This window comes from Symphodus melops, assembly GCF_947650265.1.
Source record: "Symphodus melops genome assembly, chromosome: 4".
Lineage (NCBI taxonomy): Eukaryota > Metazoa > Chordata > Actinopteri > Labriformes > Labridae > Symphodus > Symphodus melops.
Window position 1 is genome coordinate 23,159,055 of NC_136694.1, and position 19,705 is coordinate 23,178,759.

General features: G+C 39.1%; 1 protein-coding gene across 1 annotated transcript in view; it reads right to left on the minus strand.

The window, feature by feature from the left end:
• The window catches only part of ppp1r16b (protein phosphatase 1, regulatory subunit 16B), a gene marked incomplete at its 3' end in the record, with an annotated part of 77,182 nt that overhangs the window by 32,010 nt on the left and 25,467 nt on the right, over positions 1-19,705 (minus strand). Inside the window, 4 exon segments of the mRNA XM_079341086.1 lie at positions 16,791-16,817; positions 16,820-16,904; positions 16,906-16,953; positions 16,956-17,211. Of these exon segments, the coding sequence (XP_079197212.1) occupies positions 16,791-16,817; positions 16,820-16,904; positions 16,906-16,953; positions 16,956-17,057 (262 nt within the window). The 5' untranslated portion in view covers positions 17,058-17,211.

Here is a 19,705-nt window from a genome sequence, read left to right on the forward strand (position 1 = left end):
TGAGCGCTGCAGAAATCTCCTGTGAACGTCTTCCTGGGTAGGACCAGCAAATTCCCATCGAGGGAGGAGATGGAGCCGCACGAGATGCCTCGAAAAAGATAAAAGATACATCAACAAACAACAAGAGAGGAAGAAGAACACACCCTTCCTTCCTGTTATCTTACTGTGCCCTTGATAGGACTGTGTGTATACACGCGTGTGTGTGTGTGTACACGCGTGTGTGTGTGTGTGTGAGTGTGTCATGGAAAGAAATCCCAAGTGAGGGAACTTTGACTGTAAAGGAGTTATTTAGGTGGAAACTTTTCCGAACTACTGATTAGGGTGATTCAAAAACAGCCATGTGTGCTCCAAAGTGGAACCAGGAGTCATGAATATCATGAATACTAAATACTGTGTTGATGTTGATATAGTCTGCTCTGATTAAAACTGTACATCCTCTCTACTGTAAGGTACATCCAAACAAAGCCGAGAGGTAATTAGAGTGGCTATTATACCGTTTAGATGGTGACTTCCAAAGACTATGTTGCACATTTCAGCTTACTCCAACACCCATCAGTCTTTCCCACCATCACAGTCATGAAGAGACAAATGAGAGGTGCTAAATAGAGTTTGCTGTTTTGTCATTTTTTGTGTCATCTCTTTTATAGGAATTCCAACATTAGATTACAGAATCTTTGCGATGAGATTTTTGAATGAGAAGTGTTTTTGTTTGTTTGTAGTCAGAGCAGCATCGTCCAATAAACACTGAATAGACCGGGAGAACAAAAGAAAGGCAGAGAACATTGGCAGAAAGGTAATCCAACAACCCATGGACTACAGTAGCTTCATACAATTGAGCTTTTTACTAATCTCTTTGTGAGTAAAAAAAAACATCAACACATCAACACATTCCATCATTACTTAATTCCAAGTCCACATGTCCTTTATCCAAAATCTGGAAATCCACTGGTTAAGGCCAAAGGCACATAAGAATGTGCTGCTCAAAGCAGCTTTTTTTCTCTCTCTCTTTTTTTAAAAAAAGGTCAAAGATGTTCCTAAACTGTTATCAGTAAGATCTTTATCGCTGTAGTTCAAGAAGTGGTGCTCCAAAAGAAGAAAAAAAAATTCAATCAAAATGCAAATCAGAAGTTTTTGTTTACCTCTAACTGTATATACCGGTCCGGTTCGGGGCTGTTTAATGCAGTAAACCCTGATCTTACTTGCTTTTCCACAGCCGACTGATACTTTCTACTAATCACTGAACTGCTTTGTGTCTGACTCCAGCCTATAAGGTTGGTTCTGTACACTTGCCACCAAAAAAAGTAGGACGGTACGGTTATTTTGGTAACATTTTCAACTTGTGACTGTGGAAACACCAATAAATGTGTCCAGTACCAAACTGAACTGGGCAGGAGCGCTTGGTGGAAACATGTCTTTATGATCTAACAGCGCTGCTCCTCGGTTTAGACAAATTGTTAAATTCACGAGGGTTGCATCTCTATCAACACAGTAGAAGCAAGTCTACTGTGAGTTTATGTAATATCAGTCTCCAGTTATGAACATGAAATGTCCCCTCTGCTCCATAAAACTCTATTATTGTTAAGAACTCATTGCAAACAGGATACTGGTCCCATAATCCTTTTTCTTATCTTTCAATTGGATAAAAGTTTTACATAATGCCTTGAAAAAAAAATCACCACTGCAGCTAAACCTATTTCACTGAAAACAGAGCTGCACTCTGCTAACCTGTGGTTGAATAATATAACAATAATGTGACAAATAATTAGACCTGATGTTGTATTTTCCATTTTAAACAGGGAATAGTCATCTCAACATTTGATTGTTTTTATTGTGAATGATTTCTCTTTGCTATTGAGTATTGTCAGAAATTAATTTCTTTAAAGGAGCAAATCAAATCACTGAGAAAACTCCAGAGATGTGTTTTATCACAGCTTTTATTTCTAATAACCTATCGCATTGAACAGGAAGGGTAATCATGGATTAAATCAGACCCAAATGAAACACTGAGTCTAATGTAAAAGTATTAAAACCTTCCATCTTCATGTTTGTTCATATTAAGATCGTTCACAGTTATTTAAAGGATTCATTTTTCAAGCTCTAACTTATTTTATGCTCTGGATATCCCTTGCAGACAATCATGTATTTCCTCAAATCATTTATCAACAGATCAGGCGAGAATTTGAAAAAAAAAAATGTTGACATAGGACTTGATGATATATACATCTGCACGTTTCCTGCAATAGAAGAGGAACATTTAGTAAGTAAGTAGGGTACAGAAATAATCATGGGCGAGGTTTTTGTTGGGGGTTACAGTAGCTTAGGGTGCTGACTCATTCTAAACCCCCTCCTGCAGGCTCATATCTGGCCGTCAGTGATGACTGATAAAGGGGAACAAGCAGTGAAGTGAGGATCAGGTAAAGATGTGATATGAGAGAGGCTGTGCGAGCACAGAAGAGAGTACAAGCACAGAATCGATTTTCCTTCACCACTATCTCTCTTGGCGTTATTGAAGAGGCAAATATTTCTTGTACAGCAATAAAAGCGACCACAAAATCCCTTTAATCTGGCAGACTGGCTCATACCGGCAAGAGAATGCTTAATGTAATACACCTAAAATGTCACTGGGGTGTAATCCCTGTGAAACAGAGCTATGCAGACGAGTGGGCAAGTAATAATATGCTGTCAAATTATATGCTACAATATGCTATAAGTACATCGTAAAACATTTTAAGATAGTCAAATAAAAAGAGATAAGTGTGATTCACAGGAGAAATCTCACACTGAATCTCTTTTTGAATGGTTTTATTTGGGAAAGCAACTTTCACGTTTCTTAGGGGAAAATTAGACAAATGCCAAAGATAATGGAAAAGCAGCATCACTATTCAGAAAAAAGGATAAAAAAATATTGATAAAATGATTTCTTAGAAAAATAGTTTTTAAATCCTAATGCAGAAGAGCAGAGAGAGGAGAATTTAATTGGATACAATTTTGTTAAGCAGTTAAGCTTTTGTGTTTTTATTATTATAAAGTAAATCTGGAGAAAGTTATGCAACACGTTTTCCATGATGTAAGATTATTTTGGTTGAGGATGTTCTTTTAAGTAAAACTAATTGTATTAATGCTGAATTTGGCTTTCTTTTTATTAAAAAAAACATGCAAGAAAGTGCACGGTTTGTTACCCATAAAAGTTGGTCATTTGATTTTACAGGTGAACAAAACGGAAGAAATAGAAAAAAACCTTTGCTCATCCATTTCATGAGACAGGTATGTAGGAGAGCAATGTGGCCATCAAAAAACTCCTGCAAACTAACTTGCAAACAAACATCAATTGGCAACCTTTTGGTACTAGACCTTTATCAAGAAATGATTGTTGATCTCCTCTTCAGCTTTGTGAAAGCACAGTAAGTAGTGACATAGAGGCCCCTCTGCTCTTTGAATATTCATTACTCTTTTCATAACGCTGAGGTAATTATTCGAAACATTTCTGGACCTAATTTCTTTCATCATTGGGTTTTTGCTTAAACCCAATTTCGTTCATTTTTCACTAACACACTGCAAATGGGAAAAGGTTGCTGTAGCACTCATATGCATCAGTGCGCATCATTTCCCACAAATGAGACACTTAAATCCTGAAACAATCGGAGTGCATCAAACAAATCAACAGTGCAGCATTTTCCCAAAAACCTAATTATGATCCAAACAGTCTTCAGGCGAGGTAGCTTTCTCTGCTTCCTGTGGGCTGTGCAGAAAGTAGGCCACTCTGCACGTCCATAAGTAGCAGCTACATGACATTGGTTTTAGTAGGACGTTGGGAGAGAAGATCACTGATATAATTAGCATTCCTCTCTGTGTTATAATTATCATCCATGTGATGAGTTATTAAGGGCATTTAATTGTATGTTAGGCTGCTTTAGTAGGTGTAATTTGATAGCACGGCAAGGAGTGTACTCAAAAAAGACAAACTGAGGATTAAGATGCATCAGGTGTTTTCTGGGTCTCTGTGAGCAAATTAATGCTGATATAAGATACACATTAAATACGCCAATGAACTTGGTTTGTTGAACGGTTCTTAATGGAAAGATGATTGGAAGTCATCCTACAAGCTCAACTCTTAATGATGTAATTAACTGACAAATCCATCAGACACTGGCAAATATAAGACCATGCTTTTTTGGTTAGCTAACACTATCAACAAATAAAGCTCACCTTAAGACAAACATCAGATTAATAATTCATAGCATATAAAATCAACATCAAATAATGGAGCCCTCTCACTGTTTGTTTTAACACTGACAACAATGCCTAGCTTCCTTAATGAGCTTTGACGCAGAGCTTTTAATGATTATTCAAGCTAATTAGGCCAATCGTTACAGCTGAATAATTCATAGCTAGCTATATTCTCCATCTACTTCATAGAAATAAAGAAATACATTGTTTTTCCTTTGATAAACACAGACCTTAAAGTGTACTGCCACATTCTGTACAGCAATGCCTTGAGCCTAGTGCTAATGTCAACATGCTAGCTTGCTAGCGAAAATGTTGACATGACCCTTTAGTTAGTTCTGAAGAGTGAGGGTTCACATGGAAACAGAAAAATGTAAAAACATATTTGAGACTCTAAGTGAAACATACACAAGCTGATAGAAGCCCTAACTCGTCAATGTGAACACAGGGCCAAAAACAACAAATCAAGAGGGACTTAAACTTAAGTGCTTTTAAGAAGGTAATTTAAAAAAAATACATACAGTATAAATAGACTTTTACAATATTCATTTTCATAATGTCATATCGTAGGTTGAGTTTTTTGGCTTTTTGCTCAGTTTGATTAAGCCTTACAGGAACTGGTTGCCTGATTGACAGCTTTTCTGTCTTTAATCAGCTGCAGTTGTTGCTTTTTGTTCCTCCCAGCTAAGCTCCAGTCCACTGCCTCACTGTAGATTTTACGGCTCAGGAAATAAACGATTGGCAGTGAGAAGGGTTGTGTTATTATTTGTATTTCATGCAATCAGAATTAAGTATCTAATCTGCCATGTGAACCTCTCAAATCCCAAATCAAATACATTCAGGTTTAGTTTTCATGACCTTTAAAAAGAAAAAAATACACGATTTCAAATCCTTACTTGCCCATAATTTTAACATTTATATGTGAATTTATATTCTTGATAGTTCTTAATCTAAAATGACAACCTTCTACCCTTCGAAATTATCCGGAAAAAAAAATGTTTCCTTATTGTGCATAAAAGTGTGTCTGTGCTACAATTCATACAATCAAAAGGTCAACCATTGTGCTTTCATTTGTTAGAAAATATCAATTGAAGTATTTTTAATGAAACAAGTTGCCCCTGTGAAGAGGGCCTAATGTGAGTGAGGCTTAATCCTTGTTGAATAATCCAAAATCCTTTTGCAGGATTAACTGTATTGTGGAGGGCTTTTCATCCTCTCTGAGGGGGGAGGTGGGTGGTCAGGTGGAGAGACACCGGAAGATGTCACGAGGGGGGGGGGGGGGGGGGGCAGCAGGGTGCTAGACCTTAGACTAGACAGGCAGTAGGGGGATTGGATTCACTTTAGGGTAAATCAAGATTATAGCAGAAGAGTCCTAGATCTTTTTCTGCGAGTTGGATGTATGGTGCATCCTCCACATGAAGAGCTATCATTTTCTAAATGTCAATTCTAAGCTCTCTTTAATGCATCCTGCTTTGCATTCTTAATATAAAAGGTCAGTCTTTGAGATTATGCCAAAATTGTTCTCAGTGAACTTCTCTTATATTTTAAGAAAAAAATATATTCAACGTCTCATTCTGTACTCGTGACAGTTTTACATGATGGTGAGTTAGTCCACATCACAGGTTCTCCCACACGCTGTCCTTTAAGATGAAGCAAGGATGACACACAGTTTGTGCCTTTGCAGCTGAGCAGCTCTGGGCCGAGTCTGGGCCTCCCCATGCTTGCCTCTGTAACCATGGAAATGGGAGTTAACTTCAGAGGTGGGGCTCACATGGAGATTTGTACTGATTTGGAAGAGAGGAGAGGGAGAAGACCTTGGCCAACTTGTGGTTCACTAAAGACTAAACCATCACTAAAAAATAATAAAACCAACTATATTAGGAATGATGAACAGCATATATGAGCCAGAAGGAAAGCTAAACAGGAAATAAGAGAACTGGGAGTAGAGCACAAACTGAAACAGTGATCGGGAGTGAAGTGCTCAAATTCAATAAAAGATCACTTTGTATTTGTGAGGCCATTACACAGCCAAAAAAAGGGTTCAATTATGAAACTAAACATGCCAAGATCCTGATTACTCTACAGTCCAATGCATCCTGCTCTTTCAACAGACTACACCAACATGTTACATGATACCAGAGACATTAAGCTGCACTAAACATTGTGCAAACAAGTCTGTCCATTCACTATAATTCCCCTTTTGTGTTTCCATACATTTTTAATCCAGTTAGATGTTACATGTTTAGGATGAGTCAGTCCCCTCTGCCTCGGGTAAGCAGGAGAACAAGCATGGCGAGAACGAGACAGCAGTGCCAGTGTGTGCCAGGCAGAGAAGCAGCAACGCTCAGAGGAGGAGAGTCTGACGAGCCCACTGAGGAATGTTAATTTAGACAGACAGAGAAAGAGAGAGGGAAGCAAAAAAGACTGACAGGAAAAGAGTTTTGTTGACCTGATGGTCTCCTCAGACTCTATAAAAACTACACTTATCACAAAAGGATGACAGGAGAGAGAAGACAGAAGAATACCAAATGATTACATTCACATGGCGGCCATCTTCCTCTCAGGGTGTGATTATAAAGTGCTGTGATAGCGTTATGTTGCTTCGTTACAGGCTGTAAGTAATATATATGTATGGTATATTATGACCTATAGCTTAACTGTAGCATGATGATGGTCAGAAAGTTACCTAGTAGTTCATTAAAAGTTTGCTGGATATTTCAGTCACTTGCTTCAGTATCCAAAGGTGATTAAACACCATACTAGCTTCCCACACTGAGCATAACATCAGATAAAAATGTACTCCGTATAAATATGGTGGAGCCATAGATGCTGTTAAGAGACAGCGTTAGCATTGCAAAAGAAGAAATAAGCTTCTTAAACCCACTCATGTCAGCAGAGATAAACTATTCCTCCACATCACAGAATGATTGATAGATACTACCCGTACAAGGATACACTTACTCTTCACTTCTTCACCCTGTCGTTGTGGCAGCCCGCCTTGGCCATGAAACGACAAATCCCACTTAAGTAATCAACGGCTCTGAGATGTTGCATCAAATCAACGCTGATAGAGCAAGAGGAAAAATGCAAAAAATCTAAAGAGAAGGAGCCTTGATTTGAAGTGAAGCAGCTTAATGTCACCAGGAAAGATGAAGATAAAGTGAAACTGGTCACATTCATCTTGAGCAGGTTGATTGAATGACTACAGCAGAAAGAGGCAGATGGCATAAAACTACATAAATGCAGAAACTGCAGACATTTTGCTTGTTAGATACCAACACTAAAATGTATGATCTCTTCTGCAATAGTTGTATCCCCTGAATATTTACTACTATGTTCTGTGTAATCTGCAGCTTCTCTGTACTTGATTTTGCAGGTGTATTTGCAGTGATTTGTTCTGATCTGCACACATACCTGATTTCTAACAGACTGCTCACCCTTGTTGTGATTTGTGTGACAACACATAATGCACGAGAGACTCTGGCCCAGCTTACACCAGAGTTGTCAAAGGTCAGAGCCCACATCAGCTTAGCTGAACATGTGAGTAAACAACCCCCCGTCACAGCACACCGGTTAGTCCTGAGCAACTGAGCAAAACAATCTTTTGTCAGGCGATGCGTTATGTTTGATTGATTGACTGTTTGGATATATTATTGGACAACGTCTGACAGTGGCTACATTTGCAACATCAAATGTAAAAAGAAGATAAAACGATGCAAACATTTATCACGTCATTTAAACACCAAACAAATATTCAGGGGCCTTCAACGTGCTTTGATCCGGGATTCAGATCTGTATTCATTTTTAGGATTGACTAGAGCACAAAGGACTGTTTCAGTCTGACCTGATTAAAACGTGGGACCGTGTATCTAAGCACACAATAACTATGGTTATATTTCAAATTCACTGTTCGGTGGTGGTTAAGGCAAGATGGCTGTTAGCCAGCCTTAACAAGATTTTATTGTAGACCAATTAATAAAGTCTCTGGAGGGTTTGGTCTACAATCTTCAGCAGGTTTCTAATTGGGGGAGCAGCTTAAACTTGAAAGTGGACAGACACACACACGAGGAAATTCATTATTTTTTTCTCTTTTGCGGATATGTTTAAGGTGATTTTTCTAGGACAACAAGGGTCCCATAATAACACTTAAATATTAATAAGATGACAATTGCTCACTTGTCTTATTATTAATAACAAAAGGGTTGCATTCTGTTCCTTGTATTGATCTCTAGCACAGAAGAATCACTCGACCACTTTGTTCACAGCATGTTGGTGCAGCCCAGGCTCATCAGAGTTACTTAGCAAAGATATCAGAGATGTATCATCACAATACTTCCCCATGTACTGATTCTGTGCATCTAAATTTACACGATCCTGGGAAGCCCAAACATTAGTCATGAAGGCAGATGCAAGGGTTTTATTCACTTTGATGAACTGGACTCAGAAAGAAGCCAACCAATGAATCAAAAAAAGGGATTCAGTTCTTGTTGAATCATTTCTCACACCAATATGTCTACCTTTATAGTGTTGACATATTGGTGTCATAAATGATTCAACAAGAGCGCAATCCCTTTTTGACTCTTTGGTATGCTTCTTTTCTCACCAACAGATTACTCATTAAATAGATGAAACAAAAAAGGAAGGAGAAAAAGAAACTAGGAGACCAAGTGCAAATTCAATTCAGCATATCAGAAAGGAGCCTTTGAGTATGTTGACATATCACTGGTCTTACAATCGGCTCAGATGTTTTACAGAATGTGAAAGAAGTATTGGATAACAAGCGTCAGGCACTTTTTCTTGCCTGAAAATGTCTCTGCTTTTATGTTTGCAAGAGCAAACCCTTCAGAGTTTAACAATTCTCTTTTGTTTCAATATGAGGAAAATATTCTAGTTCAACATAGAGATCATGTTGCAGAGCAACCTTCATCTTCATCATCATCACTGCGCAGCAGAGTTTGATCTCATTATTGTAACCTGTGATTAGTGTGCCTGTTTTCTGTGTGAGCTCATTACTCTTGCACAGAAAAACATGACAGCCTCTGTTGAGCATGGCAACAGCGTTTGTTAATAAATGGTTAACACTATATTTTTCATATGGTTTGTCTTATAAAACGAATAAAAAAGGGCATTGAACAAAATCTGCTAGTGAAATTAGAAGCAATACAACAAATCAGTCCATTGTCAACGCTGTTTATCCTGTTTGGGGTTACAGAGGACTGGAGCCAATCTCAGCTGCCTTTGGAGAGGTTGACAGTCAATCACAGGGTAGACATAAAGAGACACACAACTATTAAGATAATGAGTAAGGCCGTTAGTAGCGTTAGACATCAAGAGAATGAGTCCACAGCTATGCTAACAGACTATGTGAAGCTCTAGGTTAACTATACTAAACGCTAGTGACAGTGTGCTTACACAAACACAATGCTAACATTTTTACCATGTCATGCCATATTAATTTAGCATCTTAACATATTAACATTTGCTGACTACAGAAATCAGCTAAGTCTTGCAGGTATTTGGTAATGAAAAAAAAAAATCTAAATTGTTTAAATGTTTTCAAATAATTTACCTGATATGTGCTGCATTGTAGCCTTAGAAAGATTAATGTATGTAACAAATGTTATGGCCATTCTATAGCTGTGGAAAATGTCCAGAAACTGGAAGATGAGAAAACTGCAGCTGCTCATGTTGTTTAGCATTGAAACCATACAGTAAAAAAAATGCATTAGTGTCAATCACTGCACCTTTCTGAATTTGTCTTTTAACAATTTCACTGCTGAGGGAAAAATAAAATATGTAAGGGCTTCCTGTGTAGCCTACATGAGACTCCAAATACCACAACTTTATTGAGAGCCTAATTATTTGTTTTTGAGAAATTCAAAGTGTTGCTATAGCACAAAGGGAGTGTGATGTTAACGCTCTCGGACTAGCTCCAACTTCAAGAGAGTAACTTTAATACACAGAGAACAAACAGTGACCGGGAAGACAAACACAATCAGACCTATTTACTGTCAATCTCATTTTCAACCAAAGCCCACATCAGTCACTGGTTTACTAACACACTTGATCTTAATGTTTCTAACTTTAGATGTTTGGAGTCTGAATGAACAGAGGTGTGTGAAATAAAGAGAGACATTGAAGAATGTATTGCAGGTCAGTGTTTTCCTGATGATACAAGGTGACTATTGCGATGTATTTTTTGTTTGTGCCTCTTCTTCTCTCTTTGCTCTCGTGTGTCTCTTTAATGCCACTCTGCTGCTGCCATATGCCTGGGAGCAGCTAAGCCTATCTAAGGCCTCTGAGGAGAAGGCCTTACCTCTCTAATAAGACAGCAGAAGAAGACAAAAGCTCCTGCGAGACCTAATTTGCACACAGAAACTAGAAAGGGAAGAAAAGGAGACAGAACATGTGAGTTTTCCTTCTGAGAGGCGTTACTCATCGCTGCCAGAGAATCTTTCAATCCTGAATCAGGAGTTATTCGTCCCTCGTGTTTATATGATGATGATATGGCAGAAAAACAGGCGGTGAACCGAAAGCAAAAACCACAAAGCTAAAAATGGAACAAGGATTTGAAGCTAGGCTTCCCAAACATGAAGTTACAAGCTATGATTTTAAAGGGGGAATAAGCAGCAATTAGTGTGCAGGGTGTTTCCATGTGAGTGGGTGGTTAAATAGAGTCCAGAGTGGGAAAAACATACAGCTATAAACAACAGACAGATTGAAGGAGGAGCAGCTATTACAGGCTTTATCATTGGTGCCAGAGGCGTTATCAATGTTTTTGGAAGAGATTTTCAACATTTATTTACTGGTTAGAATTTGAGTCCAGATATTTCGCAACACTGGGAATCACAGTTTTATATGATGCCATTCATATCTGATTGATTCAATTTGGTTTAAATCACAATGAAAAGCTTTGAGACTCACAGCTATCTAGGATAGCAAATCATGTCCAATCAAAAGGGCATCTTCCTTCTTTTTATGTCCGTCTTAACTTGCCTTTGCATTTTTTCATCGTTTTTGAAAGATCTTCTCTTTTGAAACATTTATGAATCCTCAAAAATGTTCCTCTGGAAACAACTACATTTCACACCTGATGGAGGATGTAGTGACGGGTTTGACAGTCTGAGAAGATACGATTTAAAAGTGTTACTGTACTGCTTGAATTTCCCTCGGGATCAATAAAGTATCTATCTATCTATCTATCTATTTATCTATCTATCTATCTATCTATCTATCTGTAGAGATGTAGAAGTATGACTTATTTTTTGTTATATTTTCATTGGAGAACTGAAATAGCACACACTTTACCACCTTCATAATTATTTTACTTGGTAAACTTATGCTTTATATAGGGCCATTCAAACAAGAGCAAGGAGCTGTGTGAAACATTTGAAGGCACAGACATACTCAATCAGATCTTCCTACTGGATACAGTGCTGCTGTTACCTCTTTACAAAGTCAGAATCAACACCAGGCAGTGTTTGTTTAGCTTTCCAAAAAATGACAAATCAACATTCAGAACCCACTTTATAAAACAACCAGCGAGCTTTAAATGTTAGAAAGCAGCCATGGTCTGACATTTTCTCTTCAGCTCTCTTTGTCATTTCTTCTGAAAACCAAGTGAAACCCTATTACCCATCTTCTTGGATAGACTAACTGAAAATGTTCCTGTTATCCCCATATTTAAACAATTATAGCACCGTTTTCTGTGACAGAAGGCTTTTTGCTCTGCCTTTTGAGTGTGGCCATGAAAAAACAAAGCTTTCACCTTCAGCTATGGTCCAACATGTCACACAAACTAGCTCTTCTTCTTGCTATGCTGGCCCCTTACAAAGGGCTGCTGTAGCTGAAGGAAAAAGGGGCTTCCAATTAGAAGTGAAAACAATTTCTGTCCGTTTCTGTTCACTGAAGCAACCTGAACTCTGTGTTGGTCATTGATTCTTTTGATTACTGAACACGTTTCCATCCATAGTATGTTTGCCTACTTATAGCCATACTCATAAGTTGAAGGGTTCAACATTAACTTAACTAAATGTTGAGATGATCTCGGTCATGGCTACTAGGTTCAACATGTTTGGACATTGCTCTGGTAGATCAATCAATCAATCAATCCATCAATCAATCAATCAATCTATCTATCTAATAACAAACGGATCAAACTCTCAAATAGTTTCTCTCTTCTGTAGGAATCATACTTTGATCAAGCAGAGTAACCCAATGGATCACTTCACAGCCTGTTTCATGGCTGCCAGCCGAGTCACTCTACTGAAGCAATTACAAACACTTTTTGTTCTCAGAATGTTGTTGCCCCACATATGGTCGGTTTCCAAAATATTATAATAACTAAACACCTGACCTTCGCTAGGTAAATTCAGTTTTACACGGGCTAAAAGCCTTGAAAGCTACAAAGAATATGTGTACTAATCATGTAATATGAATATTCAATATACATACATACCAAAAAACACAGGGAAGCTGAATTGCCTCAAATGCAAAGTCCTTTTACCATCCGACACTCTCAGCACACTTAAGTTGTTCACATTTTTCTCAGTTTTCCACATTTTCCATTTTTATTTTGCTCCTTCAAATCATATCCGAGTTGTTTGGACAACAACTTACAGATTACACAGCGATGTTAAGAGGAATCGACAGGTCAGTCCATACTGTGTGTGTGTGTGTGGGTGTGGGTGTGTGTGTGTGTCGTGTATTGGCCTGTCCCATTCTGACCCACTGGCTGCTTCTCTCTGCAGAATAGCAGCTCTCTGGGGAAGAGAAAACTATCAGTCCTCAATAGGCAGCGAGATGCTCACAGAGAGAGACATTGAGGTGCTTCACTGTAATTTCACAGCCATCACTCTCATCACAGGTGACGGGGCAAGGGTTCAGGATGGAGGCAGCCGGAGGGTAAAGGAATGGATCCTTTCCATCTAATCCTTTCCAACCTACCAAGGCTCAACAAAGAATATTAATTTTTATCCTCTTCAGAAAACTAACAGTCGCAGGGAAACAACTGTAAAAGACAGATTTATCAATGGACATTTGACCTATCAGACAGGTTATGAAATGGGCCCTACTGTACATAAACTGGTCATGTAAACACGTAATTCAGCCAATCAGGTGAAGCAGCCTCGGCTGAATTAATCAGAATTATTTTGATTCAGGTGAAAAAGATGGCAGGACAGCGACAGACTGATAAACTGTAACGTTGTGACTAATATGCACAACTAAAAAATGTTCTTTATTTTTTGACATTACATACAATTATCCCAATAATATTCATGCTTTCTCATATATCCATAAAAGCCATGCTGCTTTGTTTGCTTACTCCATCATGAAACACACACACACACACACACACACACACAAACGCTTCAGCTCGAGTAGACATAGTGTCCTCTGCGGCTTTAATATATCTGCATCTCCTCACGGCCTGATGAGTCCTGCTCCCACAGCTCCCAGCGAGGAAGTTATAATGACAGGGAGAGGAAAGAGTCGCACTCTCACACAACAGATATACACACTCAAACACGAGATTCAAAACATGCACACACATGCATTGTTCAGCAACGTCTTCATTATAAGACTAGAATACGCTTATTAAAAGCAAACACTCTGTCTGGAGAACATGCATACCAATGAACACATACACATACACTGTGTGTGCTCACACACATCGCCTCCGGTCAAACCGCATGATGCTGACTGCAACCACAGAGAAGATGCAGGAAACCTCTGATTCAATACAGCCAAACAGGGATTAAGCTGGAGGAAAGTGCAGCCTTTCCAGCTCTCATTTTATCAAAGCCTGGACGCCGGCAGAGTCAGCCTCAGGTCAGAGTTTGTGTTGATGTTTTAACTCCTGGCTCTTTCACTTCTCTTCATGCAGGAAAAAGAAGCCATAGATGGCTTCCTTTATTGGATTAAAAAAACTCTTCATTTGGGGGTTGCTATTCATTGTTTTTGCACATTTTGGGTCTAAACATTAGCTCTGGTTTAGCAGACAAAGTCAGAGTTGTTGTGCAGCTTCCCTCAGAGGCTCAGATTTGTTTCCATCATTGTCTTCCTTCTATTTTGGTTTCTGTTTTAACATAACCTCCTTTAGAGTGACTATAACAGAGAGTGCAATGACGATGTCACATTAAATTGTATGTGAAAGAAGCCCATAGAGTGTGACTACCGTGCCTGGAGCAGCATAGCGTGTAGAGTCATGATGCTTGAAGGAGCATTTGGGGACCAGAGTGAGTGAGAGAGGAGATTATCAGGCTGCAGAGCTAGCCAGCTGCCACTGGAGCTGTGTGGGCAACACTACACCCTGACTCCCTCTCTTCTTATCTCTCTGCCCCTTTCATGGTCACCCTCATTAAACAGCGCTGAATGCTGACGTTTCTGCGTCCTGGCACTGTCTGCAGTGAGAGCAAAACTGGCAAAGCTTGTGGTGTATCAGTCATGCTTCAAACCAGGGTAAAGAAATCTGTCCTCAATGTGTCCAGTGATTGCACTGTGGGTTTATTTATAGAGGTTGTGTGAAAATTGCAAAAAAAAGTGAACAGTCATGCTGACACTAAATGACCCTGGTTATCATTTACATGTCCAAGTATGGTTTGGAACTGCTTAATTATTGATGTTTATATGAATAGGCAAAGCATAGCAATATCCAAATGTGTGACATATCATTGATATGATGCCGCTACATAGAAACAAAAAGTCCAGCTTTGTGAGGTTTCCCGTCACTATGCTAACATGACCACAATGATAAAGGTAGCACATAAATAATGTAGCATGTGTAACGTTTTACATTTTAATTTTGCATGCTCACATTGGCTCAAAAGTGAAGCTGACAGAAGGGTGAATGTGATTCGTCAGGCAGGTATGAAGACATAACCCCCTGAGTCCAGCTGTAAGGAGCTTATGTGAACAGCTCGGTCTGGAGAATCTACGGAGCAGCGCTCTTGTATTATTTAGATATCATCCAGAGTGAAAATGAAAAATATATATACAGCGCCTCTGGGAAATGTCCTGAGTTTTTCAGGAGATTTCTGTAAGTTCCCTGAGTAGTGGTCTCACTCTCCATGCACCTTGGTTGTTGGTGAAGTTTTGCCAGAAAACCCTTCTACACTGATTGTGAACACTGTCAGGATCTCTGGAAAATGAGAAGGTACATCTCAAAGTGTTTATCCTAATGAATGAAAAACAAAGTGATCAAGATGTCATTAGTAACTTCAAAGCCAGATGGCCTGTAAGACGCAGAGATTCTACTGTCAAGGTCAAATCGATTTCATGCACTCCTGCAGATTGCAGACTCGAGATTTCCTGGATAAAAAGCAGACACACATATTAACGCCTTCCCACGTTAGTGCTTATCTGATCCTGAAAATGAAGACAACAAGATAATATGTTGACAATAATGCACCGAAGTGACAGTACCATAGACAAATAGTTTATCAACATCCTGTCATGAGATAAGAGATTGATGCATACACATTTCCTGGAAATGACAGTAAGTGTATGAAAACATGCTCGCTGCATAATGACAGATACTTGATGTGATTTCACGAAGACATCTTAACAGTTTCATGATCAGCAACAGCTTCAACATCCTGGCTCAGGGACGAAAAGAGGCTCAGCAGACTTTCTCAGAATAACAAAAGAACACCGACTCCTTCTGAGTGTGTTATGGAGACTCAATAGACTGATTAAAGTCTAAAAAATGAGAACAGCTTTCATAGTTACCTAAATAAGTGACATGCTGCTGGACCTCAAACCTTTAAGTTTTAGTCGTGATGGTAAAATCCAACAGGTACAGATCCCGTCACTTCCAATGACTCTCACTCTGTGCTGGTTTCAAAACAGTCCCAAGGCATATGTATATATGTATATGTTTTTATCTCTGTAACAACAGCCTGAAAATCCAACAAAAGTACAGCAGAGCAACGAGGGGGCTCAAATGTGTTCCTATGAAAAGACTTCATTGTCATTTTAAGTTAAAGTGAAGATAAATTAGATGTCATATCAACAGGATAAGCAGTCTGTTATCATTCCTGCATCCCTGACACACTGTTAGCACAGCACAGTATCGAGGGACTGGAGAAAAACAATTATTATCTCCAAGGGGGGAGGGGGGGGAGGGGGGGCACCACCATCCATAGAAATTTTAATTAAAAGACTGGCAGAGTTTCATCTCACTGTGACAACTCTATTATTTCCCGATGATAAACATTCTCTGAGCAGAACAAATGGACTCAGCTCGAACGGACTAAGTTCCAGAGGCAGTGTAAGAACGCTGGCCGTGCTAATCGTTTCCCTGACCTTGGCATTTTGTATCTCGCTAAAGAAGCGGGGTGAGGCTGAAATTAGAGTAATTATTCAAATGTGGCGTCACTGAGCTTTGTGCTTGGTTGGACTCTAAGTTTTTAGAGAGAAATCCCGGCACATACTTTCACTGCGTTGCCTTGTTACACTGTTATAAATCTACAGTGGCTGTTTTTCTGGTTGTATTGGTCACTTTGTGAGTCCTTAAATCTACTTTTGACCTTTTTTAATTTGCCAGAACCATAAACATTCTTTACCTTCATCCGGATCATTCCTGGCTGACGCTCCAGCAGAGCCACGCTGGCAGCAAACGACACTCGCCTCTTGATGTCCGACTGCTGCAGGTTGGCGTTACGTCCCTTCTTGTCGGCCCTTCCGCTTCTTGTTTTGCATCTCCTTCTCGTACACGGCCCATCTCTTTCAGCTGCTGCGTTTCGCCGCTTCTGGGCCGCTCGCAGCCTCTCCAGACTGGGCACCTTGTCCAGCTGCTGAAGCTCCTGGATCAGCTCCAGGTGGTTGGCCATGGTGCCCGGAGGAGGAGGGGGAGGGATAGTAGAATGGAAGATAGCTGGAGAGGGGAAGTTGGGGGGGGAAATCAGGATCTAGCGAGGGCTGCACCTTCCGAAGTGGCCTCCTCCCATCACCATCTTCTTCATCATTCTGTTAGCTCTCGAAAGTCTGGGTAAGAAGACACAGAAGGGGAGAAGGTACGTGGAAATATCAGCCACAAACTTTTACAACCAGCAACTTCAATAAATACATCAGCAAATAAAAAGCAGTGTGGAAGTAGTTTGATGCTGTATAAAACTTCTGTAAATTCTTGGAAAGATGCACAGAGGCAACATTGACATTCAACAGTCAGCATCAGTCTGATGCACCACATCAAAGTGCACAGAGATGTGTTTTAGTGGCCTAGTTTAAGAGACAGGAGATGAAACCAACCAACCCATCATCCAAACGAGTGCTGAATTATTTTTTTCAAAATGTTTCACTCTTTGTACCTGATTACTGCTCATGTGATGTCAATTAAGCACCAACAATGTCGATAAGTTTCTGTTCCACACAACAAGGTGAAAAAGAAATGAAAGCAAATGTCATCTTCATAACAGCTCCACAGTTCCATTCACACAACACAAACTGCTTTGAGGGTTCAGGGAAAATAGACAACTATGGTTCTATAAGAATGGAGGCAATGTTATATATCAATTTTATTTGTGTCCCAACAGGTTGCAGTCTGAATTTTTCCATTTGCTTTGTGTGCTCTCTCAAATCCTCCAAACAAGGTTAACCGCTTCCTGAATGTGACTGGTAGACGCTAGTGTGACAAGCCGCTGATAAAGAGGAAAGAAAGAAGCAGCAGGCCAGTAAGAGACCTGAGGAGGGGATTTTGCTTTTCTTTTCTTTTTTATCACTTTTACCTTGATGGACTGAAGCTTTCTTTCAGCATGTACAAAAGTCCTGCTTTTTTTCTATTAGTGTTTTTTTTTTTTCTATTGAAAGTGTCACTGTCAGAAAAGCAAAAACAACCCACTATAGTTTTGTTGTTGTTTTGTACTCCTTCAGTGAGAATGCAACACACGTGACTCAGTGGCAATTACTAAATATGAACTTGTAGAGGAGGAAAAAACCAACGGTTTATCAATTAACATGACCAAAGCAAAAACATATATGTGAAACTAACTATAAAAGATGTAAACACTAAATAGAGACTAAATGGAACATACTGTGCAGTTTCTAACTATCTTTCTATCTACTCATCCTTCAGCTCATTCAGACCACTTATGTTAAGCACTAAACAATGTACTGTTATTTTATTACAGCGACAAAAAACAAAGTCAAAGTCCAGTCCTTTCCAGTCTATTAGCACACTTACAGTCATTAAAACATCACTTTAATACCACCGTTTTAAAGACTTAGATCTGCATGTTTTATGTATGAAGCATGTTCTTACTTACGCTTTCATAAATGCCAGGGATTATTTCTTCAGGTATGCAGCCCTGTCATTGAGCAGCATGGCCTTGTAAAACGCCTCACATATCAACCTGCTACTACGAGCAGTCTGTCTGCAACCGACCTTAAGCTACATTTCCCCTGCAGCTTTGACGTCTCATAACTGCTAAAAACATGGACAGGAAACCAGCTGTATAATCACTTCCGACAGCATCACTCTCGGTCCTCACGTCACTAGAGCAGTGTGTTTGTGTGTGAACAAAGGATGTCCGTTGAAACTCGTCTGTTTTCAAGTTGTGCATGATTTTATAAAAAAAAAAAAAAAAAAAAGGGCACATGAATCTCTGAGCTGCTGATTTTGAAAGCCATTAAACATATCAAATGTAACAGCACAGGGGTTTAAGTAAGTTTTCTCCCTAAACATAAGCTCTTTACAAAGTTTGTGTGGAAAAGAGGCACAAGCTCAAAACATCTTTAACACGAGGTAAATTGGTTTAAAGCTAATGATTTGTAAAGGCTGGCTCAGCATCCAAAGGTTGATCACAAGAGGATTAGCAGCAGGGGTCTCAAATTATTCTGGACCAATTTCAGACTTAAGCTGTCAGCAACATTTTTCCCTGCTCAGACTTTTCAGGAAGACAGACAGCAGAAGCACAAGTGTGAAGTTTTTAACCGACTCTCAGCTACAGTTAATTTGCTGATTTGCATGATGGTTTGTAAATATTGAAGAATTTCTGTGGTGATAAGAACGTGTGGCCAAAATGTTTCTGGATTGCAGTGAGTAGATGTGCAAGATTCTCACAACTCAACAGGACTCGTAAAGCTTCCTCAATGCTGATCATTTTCTCAAGAAGTGTTGTGTCGTGGTATTTTTTCATTTATTGTTTTCAGCTTTTTAATCAACTTTGATTTGATTGAGTTCATCCCCAGTTTCTTTAAAAACTGCTGAGCTTTTAAAAAGGAAATCTCTGTGCTTGAAAAAAAAAAATCAAATAAGTCAAAACAATTTTCAAAAAAGTAAGGGAAAAAATATAATTTAAAAAAATAATATCATGTATTTTGTATGAATATTTAGAACAGAAAATGCTTTAAATACAGAACAGCTGCCTTCACACATGCAAGTAGCTTGACCAATTACACCATAAGTTAAATATATGATTTTAAATGTGTTTCATATAACATAAAATATGCAGCACTGCAATCTGTGTTTTTCTAAAGAAGA